The 25,208-nt window shown below is 39.7% G+C and overlaps 1 protein-coding gene across 2 annotated transcripts in view; it reads left to right on the forward strand.

Moving 5' to 3' along the window:
- LOC118401088 (serine/threonine-protein phosphatase 2A 56 kDa regulatory subunit delta isoform-like) overlaps nt 1-25,208 on the forward strand; it is a 633,889-nt gene that overhangs the window by 10,818 nt on the left and 597,863 nt on the right. For both annotated transcript variants that reach the window (XR_008077634.1, XM_035798309.2), the window contains exon 3: nt 11,482-11,659. Coding sequence is in view for 1 of the 2 variants with exons in the window: in XM_035798309.2 (XP_035654202.1) it covers nt 11,482-11,659 (178 nt within the window). In the remaining variant the exon portion in view is untranslated. The remainder of the gene's footprint in view (nt 1-11,481; nt 11,660-25,208) is intronic.

Here is a 25,208-nt window from a genome sequence, read left to right on the forward strand (position 1 = left end):
CAATGTTGAGAGCAGTAGCAAAACTTTTTTTTCAGGTCATCATGATATCTTAAATAAATAAAAAATCTGCGGAAGACAGGATTATGCACATACAGTGGGGCAAAAAAAGGATTTAGTCAGCCACCAATTGTGCAGGTTCTCCCACTTAAAAAGATGAGAGGCCTGTAATTTTCATCATAGGTACACTTCAACTATGACAGACAAAATGAGGGGGAAAAAATCCAGAAAATCACATTGTAGGATCTTTAATGAATTTATTTGCAAATTATGGTGGAAAATAAGTATTTGGTCACCTACAAACAAGCAAGATTTCTGGCTCTCAGACCTGTAACTTCTTCTTTAAGAGGCCCCTCTGTCCTCCACTCGTTACCTGTATTAATGGCAGCTGTTTGAACTTGTTATTAGTATAAAAGACACCTGTCCACAACCTCAAACAGTCACACCCCAAACACCACTATGGCCAAGACCAAAGAGCTGTCAAAGGACACCAGAAACAAAATTGTAGACCTGCACCAGGCTGGGAAGACTGAATCTGCAATAGGTAAGCAGCTTGGTCTGAAGAAATCAACTGTGGGAGCAATTATTAGGAAATGGAAGACATACAAGACCACTGATAATCTCCCTCGATCTGGGGCTCCACACAAGATCTCACCCCGTGGGGTCAAAATGATCACAAGAATGGTGAGCAAAAATCCCAGAACCACACGGGGGGGATCTAGTGAATGACCTGCAGAGAGCTGGGACCAAAGTAACAAAGCCTACCATCAGTAACCCACTACGCCGCCAGGGACTCTAATCCTGCAGTGCCAGACGTGTCCAGGCCCGTCTGAAGTTTGCTAGAGAGCATTTGGATGATCCAGAAGAAGATTGGGAGAATGTCAGATGAAACCAAAATATAACTTTTTGGTTAAAACTCAACTTGTCGTGTTTGGAGGACAAAGAATTTGAGTTGCATCCAAAGAACACCATACCTACTGTGAAGCATGGGGGTGGAAACATCATGCTTTGGGGCTGTTTTTCTGCAAAGGGACCAGGACGAATGATCCGTGTAAAGGAAAGAATGAATGGGGCAATGTATCGTGAGATTTTGAGTGAAAACCTCCTTCCATCAGCAAGGGCATTGAAGATGATACGTGGCTGGGTTTTTCAGCATGACAATGATTCCAAACACACCACCCGGGAAACGAAGGAGTGGCTTCGTAAGAAGCATTTCAAGGTCCTGGAGTGGCCTAGCCAGTCTCCAGATCTCAACCCCATAGAAAATCTTTGGAGGGAGTTGAAAGTCTGTGTTGCCCAGGAACAGCCCCAAACATCACTGCTCTAGAGGAGATCTGCAAGGAGGAATGGGACAAAATACCAGCAACAGTGTGTGAAAACCTTGTGAAGACTTACAGAAAACTTTTGACCTCTGTCATTGCCAACAAAGGGTATATAACAAAGTATTGAGAAACTTTTGTGATTGACCAAATACTTATTTTCCACCATCATTTGCAAATAAATTCATTAAAAATCCTACAATGTGATTTTCTGGATTTTTTTTCTCATTTTGTCTGTCATAGTTGAAGTGTACCTATGATGAAAATTACAGTCCTCTCATCTTTTTAAGTGGGAGAACCTGCACAATTGGTAGCTGACTAAATACTTTTTTTGCCCCACTGTATACTGAGCAGCTCATGTTATACACAGAAGCATGTTACAAGGCAGTCTGAAATTAATCTGTCAGCATGTCCAACCCCTCCGTGTATTTTTCTGTGGCTAAACCTACTAGGCTCGTAATTTAACTATTTGGATTTGTATTTTCAGATGGCATACAAGTTTGTTATTAAGGCACATGAAAGTCAACATTTTCCAGAAGGCATTTCTGCTAAAAGCACATTTTGATTTAACAAAAGGAAAACATTCAAATTAAACAGGTCAAAAAACAGTATCAGTCAAAAGTTTGGACAGCTACTTATTCCAGGGTTTACTTTTTTAAATATATTTTTTAAATTTCTGCATTGTAGAATAATAGTGAAGACATCAAAACTATCAAATAACACACAGTTATGTAGTAACCAAAAGTGTTAAACTAATCCAACTATATTTGAGATTCTTCAAAGTAGCCACCCTTTGCCTTGATGACCGCTTTGCACACTCTTGGCATTCTCTGAACAAGCTTCATGAGGTAGTCACCTGGAATGCATTTCAATTAACAAATACATTTGAGCCAGTCAGTTGTGTTGTGACAAGGTATGGGTGGTATACAGAAGGTAGCCCTATTTGGTAAAAGACCCAAGTCCATATTATGGCAAGAACAGCTCAAATAAGAGAGACGATAGTCCATCAATACTTTAAGACATGAAGATCAGTTCACTTTTAACGTTTCTTCAATTGCAGTCGCAAAAACCATGAACCGCTATGATGAAACTGGCTCTCATGAGGACCGCTACAGGAAAGGAAGACCCAGAGTTACCTCTGCTGCAGAGGATAAGTTAATTAGAGATACCAGCCTCAGATTGCAGCCCAAGTAAGTGCTTCACAGAGTTCAAGAAACAGACACATCTCAACCTCAACTGTTCAGAGGAGACTGTGAATCAGGCCTTCACGGTTGGATTGCGGCAAAGAAACCACTACTAAAGGACACCAATAAGAAGAAGAAACTTACTTGGGCCAAGAAACACGAGCAATAGACATTAGACCGGAGGAAACTTGTCCTTTGGTCTGATGAGTCCAAATTTGAGCAACCTTACTAGCATGGCTACCACAGCATTCTGCAGCGATACGCCATCCCATCTGGTTTGGGCTTAGTGGGACTATCATTTGTTTTTCAATAGGACAATGACCTAAAACACACCTCCAGGCTGTGTTACCAAGAAGGAGAGTGATGGAGTGCTGCATCAGATGACCTGGCCTCCACAATCACCCTACCTCAACCCATTTGAGACGTTTAGATAGTTGATGTTAAAGCTCTAAAAATGACATTAAAATAAACATTCTCAAGAAATCATAGAATAGTTTGACAAACCTGTTTGTAAGATTTCAAATGATATCAAACTCAACCATTTATATTTTTCAGTGATTTTTAAGACATGGGCGTCTCATGGTAGGATGCGGTATACAATATGGGTAAACTTTGATCACTTATCTCCTGAATGTTTTGTCATTGAATTCCAAAAAGTCACCTTCTGACCACTTCCACAATGGGAAAACATGTATGAAAGGTTTCGTTCAAATCAAAAGGGGTGCAGTCAGAAAGTGATTGCAATCATATAGGATGACCCACACCCAATTGAACTATTCAATTTCCTGATTCAACAAATCCAGGGCTTTGTAATTAGTTGATAAGTTGAATCATGTGTTTGAGCTCACATTTTTCTTCTAAACGAGCACTAACTTGGGTCCGCAGGAAAAGGGTTGAAAAACACGGCTGTATACTATAAACAAGTATTGTATCACCATGTCCTGGAACTTTACACCTCATTAACATTGGCTAGACACTGGATACACTCCATTAGTTGCTGTGGTTTGTTAACCTCTCGTATAAGCGTGTGTACCTTAACAAACGATAGTGTTTGTGCTTTCAAAACATCCCACAGTCCAGAGAACGGTATTGATGACAGGAAACTCGGGGTGCTTAGGGCTTGACTTTGCGTGGGGTGAAAGGCTATTGATTGGGTCTATTTTGAGATCGGCTCAGTCATGCAAACCCGCCTATTCAGGCCATCTATGGCATGCCTTGGGCAAGCGCCAACCTGTCTGATGGGAATGGTCCATAACATACAACAATCACTACCCAGGATGCCATGTTGGAGTATTGGAAGACAGACCCAGATACCATTATTGTTGTATTTGCTGTTTAGAATTTGTCTACATGTCTGTCTGGTCATGATAGAGATAAATCAATAGATGTAGGCCTAAATGAAACCATGCACAGTTGTAATTTAAAATGTATAAATCCAGCTCAATTACCATACTTGATGTTGGCAGGCCAATATATAACATGTGTTGCTCAGTTGGATAGGTATTTTACACTGTCTTGAGTATGGAAAAACTCCCCTTTGATGGTTGTTATTATTCACTTCTGGATTGATCCGTTCCCTTGGTCGGGAAGCCGTTTCAGAAGCTACTCAATAGTACAGATCCCTTTACTGTACTTTAATGAGAGTACTACAGTTGCTTGAGTAATGTTACCTGCACCTTTTTATAGTACATTAACTCTTCTTTTTTTTTCTACTTTTTTTATTTTATTTTTTTTACCCAGACCTATCGAATGGAGTGTCATTTGACTCAACTATTGAGACCGCTTTTACCTTCAACATGGGACCTTTTTGAAACTGAATGTCTTTCTATTTCAACAGGATACTACAGTGAATTTATTCAATGGAATGACCTTTTTAAGCGTAGAGGTAACTTCCTCAGGGAGTCCCTCTTGGTCTCAACTAGACAGGAAATGCCCCTGTAAGTCTGAGCCTGATGGCAGAGGGAGAGTGTTTAACGCTCATGGCACGACCACTGGGCAGGCTTAGCAAGGATGTAAGGGATGGAGAACTGGCCTTTATGAGAACAGGGGCCTTGCAAGTGGTTTGTAAAGCCAAGAGACTTACAGTTTAACCTCCACATTAGAGGTCGACCGATGTAATGATTTTTCAACGCCGATACCGATTTATTGGAGGACTAAAAAAAAGCTCATGCCTATTTAAAATATATATATATATTTTTTTATTTGTAATAATGACAATTACAACAATACTGAATGAACACTTATTTTAACTTAATATAATATATCAATAAAATCAATTTAGCTTCAAATAAATAATGAAACATGTTCAATTTGGTTTAAATCATGCAAAAACCAAGTGTTGGAGAAGAAAGTAAAAGTGCAATATGTGCCATGTAAGAAAGCTAACGTTTAAGTTCCTTGCTCAGAACATATAAAAGCTGGTGGTTCCTTTTAACATGAATCTTCAATATTCCCAGGTAAGAAGTTTTAGGTTGTAGTTATTATAGGAATTATAGGACTATTTCTCTCTACCATTTGTATTTCATGAACCTTTGACTATTAGATGTTCTTGTAGGCACTTTAGTATTGCCAGTGTAACAGTATAGCTTCTGTCCCTCTCCTCGCTCCTACCTGAGCTCGAACCAGGAACACATCGACAACATCCACCCTCGAAGCAGCATTACCCATGCAGAGCAAGGGGAACTACCACTCCAAGTCTCAGAGCGAGTGACGTTTGAAACTCTATTAGCGCAGATCCCGCTAACTAGCTAGCCATTTCACATCGGTTAAACCAGCCTAATCTCGGAAGTTGATAGGCTTGAAGTCATAAACAGCGCAATGCTTGAAGCACAACAAAAAGCTGCTGGCAAAACGCACAAAAGTGCTGTTTGAATGAATGCTTACGAGCCTGCTGCTGCCTACCACCGCTCAGTCAGACTGCTCTATCAAATCATATAACTAAGTCTAACATAATAACACACAGAAATACAAGCCTTAGTTTCCGGATTCAACATTATTAATGACCTCGAAAACGAGACGTTTATTCTGACAGTGAAATACGGAACCATTACAATTTTATCTAACGGGTGGCATCCATAATTCTAAATATTCCTTTTACATTGCACAACCTTCAATGTTATGTCATAATTACGTACAATTCTGGCAAATTAGGGTGCCCAAACTGTTGCATATACACTGACTCGGTGTGCAATGAACGCAAGAGAAGTGACACAATTTCACCTGGTTAATATTGCCTGTTAACCTGGATTTCTTTTAGCTAAATATGCAGGTTTAAAAATATGTACTTCTGTGTATTGATTTTAAGAAAGGCATTGATGTTTATGGTTAGGTACACATTGGAGCAACGATACACACCACAACGATTATATGCAACGCAGGACACGCTAGATAAACTAGTAATATCATCAACCATGTGTAGTTAACTAGTGATTATGATTGCTAGATTGTTTTTTATAAGATACGTTTAATGCTAGCTAGCTACTTACCTTGGCTTACTGCATTCGCGTAACAGGCAGTCTCCTCGTGGAGTGTAATGTAATCAGGTGGTTAGAGCGTTGGACTAGTTAACTGTAAGGTTGCAAGAGTGAATCCCCTGAGCTGACAAGGTAAAAATCTGTCGTTCTGCCCCTGGACGAGGCAGTTAACCCACTTTTCCTAGGCCGTCATTGAAAATAAGAATGTGTTCTTAACTGACTTGCCTAGTTATAAAGATTAAATAAAGGTGTAAAATAAATAAATAATAATCATATTTAAAAAATGTATCTGCCAAATCGGTGTCCAAAAATACCGATTTCCGATTGTTATGAAAACTTGAAATCGGCCCTAATTAATCGGCCATTCCGATTTTAATCGGTTGACCTCTACTCCACATACCTGTTTTAATATTACAAAGGAGATACTGATGTTACTCCTGAATGGAGCCCTTTACAAGAGCACCTGCATATCCAATGGCAAGCTTGTCTAGGAATGATATGCGAATAGAGAATTTTAGGTTAGCATAGAAATACAATTTTTAAGACTCATCAGGGCCTAAAATCCCAAGATTGTGTTAAAATCAGGGTTAAAAGTAACACCTGTTACCAGCCAAATGCGGGTATATTTTTGGGTAAGATGTCTATTTTTACCAGCCACGTTGGCAGGTGGTCAGGGATCCACAGCGTGAGCATTTCACTTGCATTTGTTAATAAAAAAAAAAAAATCAAGTATGAATACATGTTATAGTAAAATAAATGTGGCAGTTGCTGTTTTCAAAGTATTTTGCCACTTCCCTTCATAGCTGGTAAATTAATCGCACAAAGTCAAAACTACGAATCCTATATAGCCTATTCCACTTCGCGCTGCAACACTGCCTGCCTGGGGAGGCTGAGAGTGAAATATTCATTTTTAGTAGCGCTGCCCACTCCACAGGCATAAAAAATTGTCTAATTTACTTAAAACGAAAGTCTACTGAAGTGTGACTTTGTCCTTGTGTTTCTTGGCATTGTTTTGTTCACAAGCTAGGTTGGTTTTCTATGTTTGAGTTTCAACTGATAGGGAAGAGAAGACACTGCAGATGTTTTTTATTTATTTATTTATTTATTTTTTTGACACTGCAGATGTCAATGTCAGACTCAATAGCGCAGGCACACACATGACTCCATTCGCGCTACCATGGTTACCTCCCGCCCTTTAAAGGGGCAGGTTAATGTTTTTGTCTCGTCTGTGACGTTTAGGTTAAATGACTCAGGGTCACCCCATGTGATGGACCCACAACATTATTGAGTTTTTAAAACTACAGCAAATACAATTTCCCCTAAAATACTTAATGTTGACATATCAATTACAAGCAATATAGACAGCATACATGGTTAATATTTGCGTTTACCTCTGCTAGATCACATTTATCAATAAAAGCTCTGTGATTTTTGTAAACAAATCAATTAAAATCAAGACATGGGTGGAATAAATCATGTTTATCTTGAAAAAATATAAATGATACAAGGTTTTCATCACTATTGATGTTTATTGCTTTGAACTGAACATTGGAATAACACATTTTACATACAGTATTTTATGGAAATGGTCAATGAGCCCCATTAAACACACATCCAGGCTGTTCTACACACATTTTTTAAAATTATTTGTTTACTGTGGGTGTGTTGCAAATGTATTTCTTGCACTTGATGCGTGTGTACTGTGTCTTCCTGTCCTTGGGTCCACACACATCGCAGCGCTTCTTCCTGCTGCTAGCGGCTCAATCTAGAACGATGAAAACATTTTGTTCAGGGATTTTATTCATATCCTACTCACTCACATGCATAGTTACAGCAGGCCAAGGTAGGAGACTCAGACACACATGTAACAACATCACTTCCTAAATTGGAGTTGTTGGTTCTGTGGGTCAGGCAGATGGGACACCAGCATCCTCCTGAATCCTCCTCACAATGGCTGCAGAAGCTGAGGTCCTTGGGATATGTTACCTCCTCTGTATGTGAGGTCTTACCGAAGCCTTGCCCAGCTCCTCGAGAAAGAGCCGTCTCCTCCGGAGCTTCCCTCTGTCCCAATCTGGGTTCAACGCCATCCAGATGACAAACATATGGTACACCGAGATGTTGAAGAATATAACAAGTGGCCAGAGTAAGGTTCTTCTTTTGTAGCTGTAGCCAGTCACCAGCTTGTCTAAATTGTCCACCCCTCCTTTTGTGGCATTGTAATCCATTATGATATCTGGTTTTTGATGTTCCTGGCTACAGATTCTCCCATCTCTATACAGCGTACTCATATGAGTACCACATTTTTGCCTTTCTTTGGCACGTAGGACACTAGGGACGTGTTCGGCCGTGAACAGAAACTTAGAGTAATTAATAAGCCTGTTCCGTGTATTCAACAGCTCTGGCTTGTTTTTTAGTTATGTTTCTTCCATCATCAGCTTCCTCTTGAGGAGCTCCTCTCCCAGCTTGCGCAAAGTAAAAAATGTTTTTTTTTTATTGCATGTGATGTTATGGCCACAGAGTCCCTGTGTCACGTCCAAGACAACCCGCATCCCTTGGTTCTTCTCAGGGGCTCCTCCATCTGGCTTCCCTGTATAGACTTGCAAGTTCCACGCATATGATGAAGCAGCATCACAGGCAGCCCAGATCTTGATCCCATATTTTGTGGGTTTAGACGGTATGTACTGCCTGAAGGGCAGCAGCCCCTAAATAGCATAAGCTGTTCATCAACAGTAACGTTGGACCCAAGGTTGTAAAACAGGAGAAGGTGGTCCACCCACTGGTCCCACACTGACCTGATAGCAGCTAGGTTGTCTCGCTGCCGCCAAGTTGGTCTGGTGTCTCTGTTATCAAAGAGGATAATCCTGGAAATATAGTGGAAGTTTTCCAGAAACATTGTTGCACAGAAAGGTCTCTGACAGTTTCTGCATCCCACAGGTATTCTGTGGATTCCCAGCAAGGACCTGAAAACACCAGCAAGGATAAGAACCCCAAAGTATGCATGTAAATGAGTTTGGTCCATCTCTCTCCAAAAACATGCCTTCTGGATGGTGCTTGGAATAAACAGTTCAAATGAAGACTATGTCCTGCACATGAGTAACCACCACCCGCGTCAGCTCTGGTTGCATCCTTATCACATTGGCAGCCATGCGGGGTGGCTCATTTCTTGGGCAAGAAGACCATTTCAATTTCACAATGTTTTGGGCATCCATATTTCTCCTCCTCTAGGCTGCTGACGAGCTGGTTGCTGACTGGCTGGTCCAGGGGCTGGCTGAGGGTTAATCTCATTCTCTTCTTCCAACTCACTGTCAGACTCTGAATTGACAGAGGCATGGTCCTCATGTTTGGAAAACTCCTTCCACACTAGCTTCTCTCTCTGCAAAAATTATTTATAAGGCCCTCTGAGCAGAGATTATTTTGCCATACTGATTGATTGTGGTAAAGAGCCACACATGCAAAGCTATTTATTTGTGTCCCTCCCCCAATTTGCACTTGGCTGGGGTAGAGTGTGGGAAAATACTTATTATATATATATATATGTTTTTTTTTGTTGTTGTTGATGTATTGTAATAACATTGTGCAGGTTCCCGCTAGGCATTGTGTAGTTTCACACACTACAAAGGGTAAAGAGTGCAAGAAAAGCATGAGACAGGCAGGGAAACAGACGGCACCAATAACCTATGTTGAAACAGCAGGCCCAGGGAGGAGGAAGTCATAGTGAAGGCACACAGCAAACCTTTTTGTTAAATTTTTTACTTGTTTTCACCTACACACACACTTTTCCAAACTTTTATTACTCTCGCGTCCAGTGGAACCGAACCCCACACATAGTGGGGCAAAAAAGTATTTAGTCAGCCACCAATTGTGCAAGTTCTCCCACTTAAAAAGATGAGAGAGGCCTGTAATTTTCACCATAGGTACATTTCAACTATGACAGACAAAATGAGAAAAAAAATCCAGAAAATCACATTGTAGGATTTTTAATGAATTTATTTGCAAATTATGGTGGAAAATAAGTATTTGGTCAATAACAAAAGTTTATTTTCCACCATAATTTGCAAATAAATTCATTAAAAAATCCTACAATGTGATTTTCAGGATTTTTCTCTCCCTCATTTTGTCTGTCATAGTTGAAGTGTACCTATGATAAAAATTACAGGCCTCATCTTTTTAAGTGGGAGAACTTGCACAATTGGTGGCTGACTAAATACTTTTTTGCCCCACTGTATGTAATATAAATGTGTAGGGGGTGCACAGAGAGCACCTAATGAAATGTGTTATTTTACATGTTCTTCACAGAAAATGAGCCAAGGCTGATGAGTCTCAGGTTTTATTTTTTAATTTTTTAATTGTATCATTTTTCTTTTAGTAAATATTGAAAATGGCTCCCACAAACCTGAACACCACACAAGGGTTAAACAATATACCACATTACTTCTACTAGTAATACATTTATTGTTTTCTTGTGTGATTTGTTTGTGAAATTTTACCAGGGGAATAAATCTGAGTGGCTGGTTTTTTTATCTACATGCCACAGTGGCTGGTGGACCAAAAGTACATTTTATGACCTGGGCATTATAAGAGGGGAAAATGGCCTGTGATTCCACACATGTACAGTCGTAGGATCTTAATTTGATCACTCTGTTGTCGCTGAGAATTTTCTTGCACCGCAGGATTTACATAAATTCACTGAACCCTGCACTAAGATGCAGTATTGTACTTTTTATGAAGCCTAATTTTGGCCAGCTAATAGCCTAACCACATATAAAGCATAATTTTAATGTTGGAAAAGTCTCGATTAAATGTTCTGTTGCTGCAGGATTATTTTGTTGTGATAATACTGGTCAAATTAATATTTTTGTCAATTCAATCCAACCTTGAGGAGGACTGCAGTTATGTCAGGGGAGTTTCTGCAGTGCCCTTGAGGTTTGTGACAAACTTCTATTAATGGAATCATGGACATAAATCAAATTTGAAATGCTTTCTTTAATTAAATCTGGACATCATTGACTGTATCATACTGTATTCCTTCTAATCAATAATGTCCTAGAGGACAGCTGTAGAGAAACTACTATACTACATGAGTCTTATTTGACACTAGTTCATCACTCTCTCATTCTCAACAGCATGACTAGTCACATGTTTGAGTCGTCTCTCTGTGTGCTCGCCTTAGAACTCCAGGATAATGGCATCATTAGACCAAGCCAATGAGTCTCTGTGGAGTCATTTACTGTTCTCTGCATGGTGACTGTAATATGGGCAAGCAGCAAGTGAGAACCACTATACCAGATTGAATGTATTTAAAAAATAATCTACTAGATTGAGCTACTTTGATAGTAAATGTCACTCCAAAGAAACTGCGGTGATGTTTACTCCGTTTCAGGAGGACAATATTATGTATTTAGTTGGCATAAACCTCCATCTTTCATTTCATTTTCAGTGGTTTAAACTTTTCCAAGCCTCAACATACTTCAACGAGCTCATTGTGATTTTTCTGTCTCTTGTCCACAGGTGGCGCAGCAGCAGACTGCCAGCAAGCGTCCCAGCAATAGCACCCCTCCACCCACTCAGCTCAACAAGATCAAGTACTCTAGCGGTCCCCAGATCGTCAAGAAGGAGCGTCGCCAGAGTTCATCACGATTCAACCTCGCCAAGAACCGTGAGCTGCAGAAACTTCCTGCCCTCAAAGGTATCACCAACTAACCCATCAGCTTCTCTAGCTGCATCCTGATTCTCCACCTTTCTCCTCAATTGTGCTGTTCACTTTACAGATTTAAAAGCATTGGCTTGGTCTAAACATTGGCTGGAGGAGGTTTCCACCATTTTTAAATTCATGATGGGAAGTGTACAAGTGCAAGCTTGGGGACACAATCACTGTGTCCTATTCATAGACACCCACACATCCTACATCCTCTCCCCTCACTCGATCCAGAACTTATTGTTCCACCTGTGGTGGCTTTGATGATCAGGGAGGTACACATAAGCAATGTTGATCGTTTAGCATCTCTATGAATACTTACCGGCAATAGCTTTTATCTGCATATTTTCGTCAGATCCCTACCACTTACATCAGTCAAGGAGTATGATGATGTACATGGATGTAGGCCCTTTCATACCAGTACTTCAAAAGGCAGTACTGTATGTCTTCCCTCGAATTAATCACACGGATAGTGCCTCAGAAAGTATTCACATCCCTTAACTTTGGCCACATTTTGTTGTTACAGACTGAATTCAAAATACCTCAATTTAATCCATTTTAGTCACTGTCCTACACACAATACCCCATAATGTAAATATGTTTTGAGATTTTTTTTAAACAAAAAATTAATAAAAAATGTAAAGCTGAAATGTCTTGAGTGAATAAGTATTCAACCCCTTTCCTATGGCAAGTATAAATAAGTTAAGGAGTAAAATAATACCCCACACATACAATTATCTGTAAGGTTTCTCAGTCGAGCAGATACAACCACAAAGACCAGGGAGGTCATCCAATGCCTATCAAAGGGTACATATTGGTAAATGGGTTAAATAAAATAAAAAAGCAGACATTGAATTTCCCTTTGAGCATGGTGAAGTTATTAATTACACTTTGGGTGGTGTGTCAATGCACCAAGTCACTACAAAGATTGAATATTGTATTTAATATTTTCCCGGTATTTTACAAATGTTCCATCTTGAGAATAAATCACTTTTCTCCCGGGTAAGCCGGTGTTTCTCGCATTATAAAGCATATACAGTGGCTTGCGAAAGTATTCACCCCCCCTTTGGCATTTTTCCTATTTTGTTGCCTTACAACCTGGAATTCAAATGGATTTTTGGGGGGTTGTATCATTTGATTTAAACAACATGCCTACCACTTTGAAGATGCTAAATATTTTTTGGGGTGAAACAAAAAATAAATAAGACAAAAAAACTGGAAACTTGAGCGTGCATAACTATTCACCCCCTCAAAGTCAATACTTTGTAGAGCCACCTTGTGCAGAAATTATAGCTGCAAGTCTCTTGGGGTGTGTCTCAAAAAGCTTGGCATATCTAGCCACTGTGATTGTTGCCCATTCTTCAAGGCAAAACTGCTCCAGCTCCTTCAAGTTGGATGGGTTCCGCTGGTGTACAGCAATCTTTAAGTCATACCACAGATTCTCAATTGGATTGAGGTCTGGGATTTGACTAGGCCATTCCAAGACATTTACATGTTTCCCCTTAAACCACTCGAGTGTTGCTTTAGCAGTATGCTTAGGGTCATTTTCCTGCTGGCAGGTGAACGTCCGTCCCTGTCTCAAATCTCTTGAAGACTGAAACTGGTTTCCCTCAAAAATGTCCCTGAATTTAGTGTCATCCTTCAATTCTGACCACTTTCCCTGCCAATGAAAAACATTCCCACAGCATGATCCTGCCAACACCATTGCTTCTCTGTGGGGATGGTATTCTTGGGGTGATGAGAGGTATTGAGTTCACGCCAGACATAGTGTTTTCCTTGATGGCCAAAAAGTTTAATCTAACCAGAGTACCTTCTTCCATATGTTTGGGGAGTCTCCCACATGCCTTTTAGCGAACACCAAATGGGTTTGCTTATTTTGTTTTAAAGCAATAGCTTTTTTTCTGGCCACTCTTCCATAAAGACTAGCTCTGGAGTGTACGGCTTAAAGTGGTCCTATGGACAGATAGTCCAATCTCCGCTGTGGATTTTTGCAGCTCCTTCAGGGTTATCTTTGGTCTCTTTGTTGCCTCTCTGATTAATGCCCTCCTTGCCTGGTCTGTGAGTTTTAGTGGGCAGCCCTCTCTTGGCTGGTTCGTTGTGGTTCCATATTCTTTCCAATTTTAATAATGGATTTAATGGTGCTCTGTGGGATGTTCAGTTTCTGATATTTTTTTTATAACCCAACCCTGATCTGTTCTTCTCCACAACTTTGTCCCTGACCTGTGTTTGGAGAGCTCCTTGGTCTTTATGGTGCTGCTTGCTTGGTGGTGCCCCTTGCTTAGTGGTGTTGCAGGCTCTGGGTCCTTTCAGAACAGGTGTATAATCCTGAGATCATGTGACACTTAAATTGCACACAGGTGGACTTTAATGAACTAATTATGCGTAATTAACATTCTAACTTGATGCTACCTGAGCCTGATTAGCCATATATTAAATACATTTTATGAGCTCTACATTAATCACATTTAATGAACCCAAAAAGCCCAAATGATTGTGCCATTATCCAATGCATATACAGTATGATATAGGCTACTGCACATTACGCACGGCAGAAAGACATAAAAGCCCATCGATGTAGCTAGCTATAGCCTATGCTCTCTTGTGTAAATAAATGAAACTAGCTCCAGAGGCTAAACGTTTTGAGTGTGAACTGTATTACTGTATTGTACAGTACATGGCAGTCTATGTATATTTGTAAACAACAGCTGGTGCACGATATCTAAGGTTTTGCTTGCCTGAGGTAGAGTATTTCCGTGTAGTCTACAGCTTATCATATCTACCAAAAGAGTTTCGTAGCTGTCTATTTATCACCACAAACCGATGCTGGCACTAAGACTGCTTTCAATGACCTGTATACGGCCATAATCTAACAGGAAAACGCTCATCCAGAGGCAGCGCTCCTAGTGGACAGGGACTTTAATGCTGGGAAATGTACATTTTTTAAACCTAATTTCTACAAGCATGTTAAATGTGAAACCAGAGGGAAAAGAACTCTAGACCACCTTTACTCCACACATAGAGATGTGTACAAAGCTCTCCCTCGCCCTCCATTTGACAAATCGGAGCACAATTCCATCCTCCTGATTCTTGCGTACAAGCAAAAAATTTAAGCAGGAAGCACCAGCCACTTGGTCAATAAAAAAGTGGTCAGATGAAGCAGATGGTAAGCTGCAGGACTGTTTTGCTAGCACAGACTGGAATATGTTCCCGGGATTCTTCCGATGGCATTGAGGAGTACACCACATCAGTCACTGGCTTCATCAATAAGCATTGATGACGTCGTCCCCACAGTGACTGTACGTACAAACCCCAACCAAAAGCCATGAAGAAAACATCCCATCCATTTTAGTCCACAATGGAACAATCCACTTAGTATATAAGAACCCTTTATCAGGCAACATCCACACTGAGCTAAAAGCTAAAAATGGATGGGTAGAAGGGTAGAGCTGCCGCTTTCAAGGAGCGGGACTAACCCGGAAGCTTATAAGAAATCCTGCTATGCCCTCCGACGAACCACGCTACTACATAATACAAATCGGAAGCACAACCGCGAGCTCCCCAGTGACACAAACCTACCAGACGAGTTAAATGACTTCTATGCTCACTTCGAGGCAAGTAACACTGAAACATGCACAAGAGCATCAGCTGTTCCGGATGACTGTTTGATCATGCTCTCTGTAGCCAATGTGAGTAAGACCTTTTTATTGTGTGTGATTTTATATATTTTTATCTTATTTTATTCCCCCCGCCTCATGCGTCCTCAGAAACCCAAACCGAGCCTCACTGTTTCTTGACACAATGCCACACAATGCCCGCACCAATGGGTCGGAAGAAGCACTGCACCCAGCCCGCCACAGGAGTCGCTTGTGCGCGATGGGACAAGGACATCCCTGCCGGGCAAACCCTCCCCTATCCCAGACGACTCTGAGCCAATTGTTCGCCGCCCAATGGGTCTCCCGGTCGCGACCGGCTGTGACAGAACCTGGAATGAACCCAGAATCTCTAGTGCCATAGCTAGCACTACAATGCAGCGCCTTACACCACTGCGCCAATTGGGAGCCCCTTGTGAGTAAGACCTTTAAACAGGTTAACGTTCACAAGGCCGCAGGGCCAGACGGATTACCAGGATGTGTACTCCGAGCATGCGCTGACCAACTGGCAAGTGTCTTCACTGACATTTTCACCCTCTCCCTGTCAGAGTTTGTAGTACCAACATGTTTCAAGCAGACCACCATAGTCCCTGTGTCCAAGAACACTACGGTATAACCTGCCTAAATGACTACCGACCCATAGCCTAAACATCTGTAGCCATTAAGTGCTTTGAAAGGCTAGTCATGGCTCACATCAACACCATTATCCCAGAAACCCTAGACCCACTCCAATTTCCATACCGCCCCAACAGATCCACAGATGATGCAATCTCTATTGCACTCCACACTGCCCTTTCACATCTGGACAAAAGGAACACCTATGTGAGAATGCTATTCATTGACTACAGCTTAGTGTTCAACACCATAGTGCCCTCAAAGCTCATCACCAAGCTAAGGATCCTGGGACTAAACACCTCCCTCTGCAACTGGATCCTGGACTTCCTGATGGGCCCGCCCCCAGGTGGTAAGAGTAGGTAACAACACATGTGCTACGCTGATCCCCAACACAGGGGCCCCTCCGGTGCGTGCTCAGTCCCCTCCTGTACTCCCTGTTTACTCATGACTGCATGGCCAGGCATGACTCCAACACCATCAAGTTAGCCGTTGACAACGAGACAGCCTATAGGGAGGAGGTCAGAGATCTTGCTCTGTAGTGCCAGAACAACAACCTCTCCCTCAATGTGATCAAGACAAAGGAGATGATTGTGGACTACAGGAAAAGGAGGACTGAGCACGCCCCCATTCTCATCGATGGGGCTGTAGTGGAACAGGTTGAGAGCTTCAAGTTCCTTGGTGTCCACATCACTAACAAACTAACATGGTCCAAGCACACAAAGACAGCTGTGAAGAGGACATCGTCAAAAACCTATTCCCCACCATATCCTTTTATATTTTACTCTATTGTTATTTTATTGTTATTTTACTGCTGCTCTTTAATATCCTTTCTATTGTTATTTTACTGCTGCTCTTTAATATCCTCTCTATTGTTATTTTACTGCTGCTCTTTAATATCCTCTATTGTAATTTTACTGCTGCTCTTTAATATCCTCTCTATTGTTATTTTACTGCTGCTCTTTAATATCCTTTCTATTGTTATTTTACTGCTGCTCTTTAATATCCTCTCTATTGTTATTTTACTGCTGCTCTTTAATATCCTTTCTATTGTTATTTTACTGCTGCTCTTTAATACCCTCTCTATTGTTATTTTACTGCTGCTCTTTAATATCCTTTCTATTGTTATTTTACTGCTGCTCTTTAATATCCTCTTGTTATTTTACTGCTGCTCTTTAATATCTCTCTCTATTGTTATTTTACTGCTGCTCTTTAATATCTCCTCTATTGTTATTTTACTGCTGCTCTTTAATATCCTCTCTTGTTATTTTACTGCTGCTCTTTAATATCCTTTCTATTGTTATTTTACTGCTGCTCTTTAATATCCTTTCTATTGTTATTTTACTGCTGCTCTTTAATATCCTTTCTATTGTTATTTTACTGCTGCTCTTTAATATCCTTTCTATTGTTATTTTACTGCTGCTCTTTAATATCCTCTCTATTGTTATTTTACTGCTGCTCTTTAATATCCTCTCTATTGTTATTTTACTGCTGCTCTTTAATATCCTCTCTATTGTTATTTTACTGCTGCTCTTTAATATCCTCTCTATTGTTATTTTACTGCTGCTCTTTAATATCCTTTCTATTGTTATTTTACTGCTGCTCTTTAATATCCTCTCTATTGTTATTTTACTGCTGCTCTTTAATATCCTCTCTATTGTTATTTTACTGCTGCTCTTTAATATCCTTTCTATTGTTATTTTACTGCTGCTCTTTAATATCCTCTCTATTGTTATTTTACTGCTGCTCTTTAATATCCTCTCTATTGTTATTTTACTGCTGCTCTTTAATATCCTCTCTATTGTTATTTTACTGCTGCTCTTTATTTTTTGTGTGTTTTTTTTCTCAACTGCATTGTTGGTTAAGGGCTTGTAAAGTAAGCATTTCGCTGTAAGGTTGTTGTATTTTGCGCATTTGACAAATAAAATGTGATATTATGGCCTGGAATTATGCACATCATTCAAAATGTGATAAAGCAGAAGAGAACATTCAATTCTAGTGCAGCACATTCATCCTACTAAGTTACAAGTATAGGCAAGTGAATTAGATTAACATTTTTAAATATAATAGCGCATCTTTGTATAATTTAGTAGGCTGATGCATATATATACCTTTCATAATAGTTCCCCTAATGTTATTTGCCTACCTCCCCTATTTCTTTGTTGCTTCTTTCCTTTCTTGCTTTCCACAGTTAGATGGAATATTTTTAGTTGTCCTTATCTTCATCATTCTAATGACATCCTTGAATAATGTTGGATTAGAATTAGATGCAGAAAGCTTTCACTTCTCTTCTCGAAGATTGATTGGTTATGGGTCTGAATAAATAACTGCTATAGCCTACCTACATCGTGCGTTCGCTCTTCTTTCAGACTACCTGAGTTCTATTGGCTGCTGTATTTAACATTCAGCAATAAAGACCTTTAGTCCCTCTTTGAATAGTCTATTGGTGTAAGAAATTCTATAAAAAAATTATGTCTAGCAAGATATTTCCTGCATGGGACTCCAAGAGCTTAGGGGCGTTTTCTTAAGGAGAGGCCAGTGGAGCACAGGTGCTTGCATATTGCTCAAGAGAGAGAGGCTAGAAGTTAGAAGCTTATTATGCATAACCCATCATTAATTAGCTAAATATAATGCTAATACCGCATTGAATATATTACCTGAAAGGTAGGTTAGGACACACAGTACCAGTAAAACGTTTGGACACACCTACTCAGATGACCTTCAGATGACCTGGCCTCCACAATCACCTGGCCTCCACAATCACCTGGCCTCAACCCAATTGAGATGGTTTGGGATGAGTTGGATCGAAGAGTGATGGAAAAGCAGCCAACAAATACTCTGCATATGTGGGAACTCCTTCAAGAATGTTGGAAAAGCATACCATGTGAAGCTGGTTGAGAGAATGCCAAGAGTGTTCAATACTGTCAAGGCGGTTACTTAGAATAATCTAAAAACATATCAAATATAATATTATATTAATATATATTATATAATATTTTCAGATGTTTAACACTTTTTTTTGATTACTACATGATTCCATGTGTTATTTTATAGTGCATCTTCGCTATTATTCTACAATGTTCAAAATAGTAAAAATAAAGAGAAACCCTTGAACGAGTAGGTATGTCCAAACTTTTGACTGGTACTGTGTATATATATATAAGGGCTATATATCAATCTAGAACAGGATTATCTGTTTTGGATACGATTTGAATGGAGTTGATGGGGAGCGAGAGAAACTGCGAGAGAGTGCTCTGCAGCTTCAATTTAAAAAATGTGACCCCCCCCGAAAGCCAGTTGGAGATGGGTAAATTAGACCAGCATTCGGTCTTTGTTACTGTAGTATAGGCTATGTTGCAGCAAATGTAGGTCTGTCTGTCACGAAAGAAGTTCCCATGATGAGATGATAGGTCTACATGCATTGTGAACTGTGCTCCATACTGAGATGGGCAGTCTGTCTTGACGCTGAGCTTTGAATCGTCATGCAAAGGCCGTAGAGAAGGCAGATTTGAACATCTTATATCATTTAACAGTTCCATTTCACGCCATGCTGTTCATATAAATAATTTACTGTTTTTTTGCAGTTATTTATCCCGGGAAAAGGGAGTGGTTTTGGGCAGTAAATCTCTGAGTTTCCCGCCATTCAACCCTAATGCTGGCAGACTAGGCAGAGCCGCTTCTCACTCTACAACTTAGTCTTTTTTGACAAATACCTGAATATTTACATATTTTGGTGAATTATGATTTTAGTTCAAGATAAATTCCACCGCAATTGAATTTGATATGAAAATGATTTCTTAACCAACCAATAGAATAAGTGCATAGGCTATAGTAAAAGCCCATGGTGTCTCTTTTTAGAAAACAAAAACAAATACTAAAATGTGTAAGTGTGGTTTGTAGTAGATCAGGGATGGGAAACTTTGGTGGGGGTTGGGGCCACAAAAAATCTGTACTCCTCATGAGGGGCCACATTTCCTGTAATTTGACCTTGATTACTACAAGTTTAGATTGGTAAATTAGCTGGCTGCTAGACTAATTTACCAATATAAAAAATGTTAGTCACTCCATTAGCCTGTCTGCTATCAGTGACTACAAAACCACATTTTGAAAATGCACCTTGTGTATTCTACTATTCTACCTCGCAACAGTTAAACTGAGAAAAAAAAATGTAAAACACTTTTTTTTTTTTAAATAAATGCATTGTTATTTTTTTCTTATTATGTTTTAACCCTGTAGTAGATGCTTGTTTCTCAGTCTAAGATTTGTTATTTGGATGTGACTGCAGACATTTCCCTGTTCCATACACACTGTGCAGTCAACATCGGCCTCAGGCTGGTGATGAATTCACTTATAGCTGTAGTCAAAGAAATGGGGATAATGCATGTAACAGTAGAGACTTTATTTCTGTAGCGTTATGTGTTGCTTTAGCCCTTCATAAGCACTATTGGTTTTCTTTATTGATCCCAAACATCTGCTTTCCACTGCAGGGTTGTGACAGTAATCTCACAGAGAAAAGGTCCGTGTTTGTTTGCTGTTCCTCACCAGGGCAATTTCAGCCATGAGTTTTGCATTAGGACTATTTTCCCCCAACAGACAGTGATTTTTGTCCAGTGGCTCTGTGCTGCTGTGTGTGTCTGTCTAGTGCCTGAGGCTGTGTTACACATGTCCCTATAGACTCTCCCTCTCTCTATTCCCCTCGGCTCGTGATCAGCACATTCTGTTGAATGTCTCTGGTATGTGACCCGTCGACCCTCGGCAGCAGCTCGGTTTTTCTGGGAATGTTCAAATTTGAATATTCTGTGAAGTGGGATTTAACCCTATTGGATGAACTGTGTGCTGCCAAGTGTTGAAGTGCTGCTATAGGATAAGACGGATTGTAATTGTATGTTTTAATTATATGTTTAAGGGAAGAGTAGATCGCAGCTTCCCATGGCATGCATGTTAAAGTCTGCAGTTGTGTTTCAAAGATCACAGAGGATTTGAAGCTTGGACGCAAATGGATGCAGAGAATAAATGTTAGGTCCTATTGGTTGTTTTAGCTAGCCACTTGGAGTGCATTATGCATTTGAGAGAATTCTGTGAAAGAATAGGGAGTGAACTAGGATTACTTATGATACAATAACTGATCCATACTGCTGATCTCTCAGAGCACCTGAGATCTCAGCCCATATAGAGGTCAGAGGTCACATTGGTGTGTTATGCTACATTCCTCCCCAGAGCCCGTGCATGCGTGTGTATTTTGTGTTAGAGCTGGGCGATATGGGAAAAATCCATATTGTGATAAATTGACAATTTTTTTGCTATATGGACAATAAATACAATGCAAAAATAGTATGTAATTTCATCTAACATATCCAGGGAATGCATGATTTGATATTTTGATGTGCAACCTGTCAAAATAGGATCCATAATTATCATATTTATTTTTGGCTCTTCGGAGAATTTGCCGACATCTTTGTGTATATTGGGCTTTTGGCTATATTTTTCACCACCTGAGGAAATGGGAACTCAAAACATTTAGCTGGATTGCTAAAGCCGGAACAAAGTTTATTTACTGTTTCACTAATTTATTTATTTTCTAGAAAAGTGAGGTGATCAAAGAAATGGACAAATAACCCCCCCAAACGGAATCAACTCCAAATTGATACCAAGTGAGATGGTTTTTCATAAATAGTGAAGGAATAAATAAGCACTTTACCACATTGTAATACGCACCTGTGCAAGCTCTGGGCCTCGTGTGCTTCAAGAGTTATATTAATCCAAATGAAAACCTACGCTAGGAAATCCTTCCTGTGTAATTTGGAAAAAGAATGTGGATAATGTTAATTATTATAATCATGGGTACTATGTTTGTCATGTTTTTTTTTCTGAACATTTTACTGATAAACAAACATAACAGCATTATTAACAAAAAAAGTACTAAATGTATAATCAGTTAATTACTGAAATGTATTGCCTTAACTAAGCTTTAACAAAATATTAGCTAATATGAAAAGGCCTATAATAGACCACACTTGACAGGCTACTGTATGTAATCATTCAAGTTAGGTCTGTCAAGTGAATGCAGCACTGGAAAAAGTGCAAGCCAATCCCTATCATCTACAGGGTGAAACTTAATTTATGTGATGTGTGTGTATATAGGGCAATAAAGTAGAATATTTGATTTTCTAATTCAATAATTATTGACAAATAATTGCAATCAAATTAAATGTGTATGTAATAATGTGTTCATTACCTGACTGTATCCTATAGCCTATAGCAAGGTTTCCATGTTTGGCCCCACAAGCATTCCTGAGCCCCATAAATCTACTTATTTAAAAAACAAAAACGGTACAAAAAACACCAGGAAATCAGCTCCAAGTGATTTTAATGAAAGAAATCTATTCAAGTATTCCTACGCATAATCAAGAGACGTGTGATTGTATACAAATGTAAGCAAGGATGTAAATTATTACGTTTTAGTCTAATGTTATTTCTGTTTGGGCTTCTTGTTGTCAATTTGCAGTCTACAAATTATTCATAATTATTTTCTGGCACCCCGACCATCCTCTGAAGATAAAATCATCCTGCGGCTGAATCTAGTTGATCATCCTTGGCCTATAGGCTAGAGCAAAATATTCCTACAAATATAAATAGGCCTATCATAGACGAGACCTTTAATTTGAAGAAATAAGGACAATCATTCAAGTTAGGCCTATCAAATTAATACTTTGAAAAAAGTACATTTCAATCCGCCATAGACTATATTTTACCGTATAATCCCATACAAAGCAAGCTTGGCTAAATTCAAGGCCAGTAAACCTATACAGTCAACTCACTCACTGCATCCTCCTTCGACTGCATCATCCGGCTGCCAGGAAAAGACCCCACTTTGGAGTCGACCACATCATTTTGTTACGTTACAGCCGTATTCTAAAATTGATTAAATTGTTTATTCCCCTCATCAATCTATGCACACTACCCCATAATGACAAAGAAAAAAAACGTTTTTAGAAATGTTTGCAAATGTTTAAAAAAAAAAAAAATTAAATATCACATTTACATAAGTATTCAGACCCTTTACTCAGTACTTTGTTGAAGCACCTTTGGCAGTGATTACAGCCTCGAGTCTTCTTGGGTATGACGCTACAAGCTTGGCACACCTGTATTTGTTCTCCCATTCTTCTCTGCAGATCCTCTCAAGCTCTGTCAGGTTGGCTGGATGAGTGTTGCTGAACAGCTATTTTCAGGTCTCTCCAGAGATGTTCGTTTGGGTTCAAGTCCAGGCTGTGGATGTTTTGGTTTTGGTACCCTTCCCTAGATCTGTGCCTCGACACAATCTTGTCTCTGAGCTCTACCGACAATTCCTTCGACCTCATGGTTTGGTTTTTGCTCTGACATGCACTGTCAACTTTGGGACCTTATATAGACAGGTGTGTGTCTTTCCAAATCATGTCCAACCAATTGAATTTACCACAGGTGGACTCCTACAACTCAAGTTGTCGAAACATCTCAAGGATGAACAATGGAAACAGGATTCACCTGAGCTCATAGTAAAGTGAGTCTCATAGCAAAGTGTCTGAATACTTATGTAAATAAGGTATTTCTGTTTTTGTTTTTTTATACAATTGAGAACATTTCTAAAAAGCTGTTTTCCCTTTGTCATTATGGGGATTTGTGTAGATTGATGAGGTAAAAATGTGTTTTCATCAATTTTAGAAGAAGGCTATAATGTAACAAAATGTAGAAAAAGTAAATGGGTCTGAATTAATTTGCTAAATTGAAATTACTTCGCTACTATGGCCTTACCTCCTTACTCCATTTGCACACACTGTATATAGATTTTTCTATTGTGTTGTTGACTGTACTTTTGTTTATCCCATGTGTAACTCTGTGGTGTTGTTTTTTGTCGCAACTGCTTTGCTTTATCTTGGTCAGGTTGCAGTTGAATATGAGAACTTCTTCTCAACTGGCCTACCTGGTTAAATAAAGGCGAAATAAATTTAAAAAACATTCCGAATGCACGGTATCTCCCAGGAGAAAGAATCAAGAGTGAGCAAAACGGCGCCCCTCTGTCTCTCTACGTTTAGGCCATCTATCTGATGCTGCCTAGTCTGAACGAGTTTGACATTTGTTGCAGCCTGTAGCATTTATTAAGGCAAGTGAAGCCAGCGAACATCTGGCGTCCTTTGTCAAAACATGTATAGGCAATTATTTGTATCGGCTTTGAGCTAAACTGAGTGAGCTCAACTGAAGAAAGTGTCAAAGGAAGTCAGCTTGGATTTGTCGTCACTCCTTTCAAATCCCATGACAGCGTTCGTCATTTGACAGAAACTTGAGTTGTTGCATCTTGTTGTGTTGTCCTCCGGTGGCTAGTTAACCAGGTAGCTAAAATTGGCCCTTAGGGATTTGGCCCTTTTGGGATTTGTTTTTACTTAATTCTCCTTACTGGCCAATGATTATAACGGCAATTCTGATCCAACCAGATCCAACCATGAATTCATACATTGTTGTGCCCCTGGCCTTAGTGGATGGAAGTTCCATATGTAGCTTGATGTTTGAAGGCTAATGTTAAACTGGCTAACATTGCCCATGAATGGAAGTTAGGCTAGCGAGCAAGCATTTTAGCCAGGTAGACATCGGACAGCAACATTCTTTAAGTGTGTATGGTATGACAGTGGTAGACCGTTTCATCAACATTAAAGAGAGGAGGATGGCGTTGACGTTTCTCTACAAGTAGGGGGAATAAACATGTTTTTCTACTTAAAATCAAATAACATTTTATTTTTTCACATGTGCTGAATACAACAGGTGTCGACCTTACCGTGAAATGCTTACTTACTTAATAGCCCTTAACCAACAATGCAGTTCAAGAAATAGTTAAGAAAATATTTACTAAATAAACTAAAGTAAAAACATGTAATAGAATGTAACACTAACAATAACGAGGCTATATTCAGGGGGTATCGGGGAGTTAATGTGCGGGGGTACAGCTTAGTCAAGGTAATTTATACATGTAGGTAGGGGTAAAGTGACTATGCATAGATAATTAACAGCGAGTAGCAAGACTGTAAAAATAAAAGGGGGGGGGGTCAATGTAATTTGTCTGGGTGGCCATTTGATTAATTTGTGTAATTAATTTGTTAAGCAGTCTTATAGCTTGGGGGAAGAAGCTGTTAAAGATCCTTTTGGACCTAGTCTTGGTGCTCCGGTACCACTTGGGGTGCTGTAGCAGAGAGAACAATCTATGACTTGGGGAACTGGAGTCTTTGACAATTTTTTGGGGCCTTCCTCTGACA

This window comes from Oncorhynchus keta, chromosome 2 (assembly GCF_023373465.1).
Source record: "Oncorhynchus keta strain PuntledgeMale-10-30-2019 chromosome 2, Oket_V2, whole genome shotgun sequence".
NCBI classification, from domain to species: domain Eukaryota; kingdom Metazoa; phylum Chordata; class Actinopteri; order Salmoniformes; family Salmonidae; genus Oncorhynchus; species Oncorhynchus keta.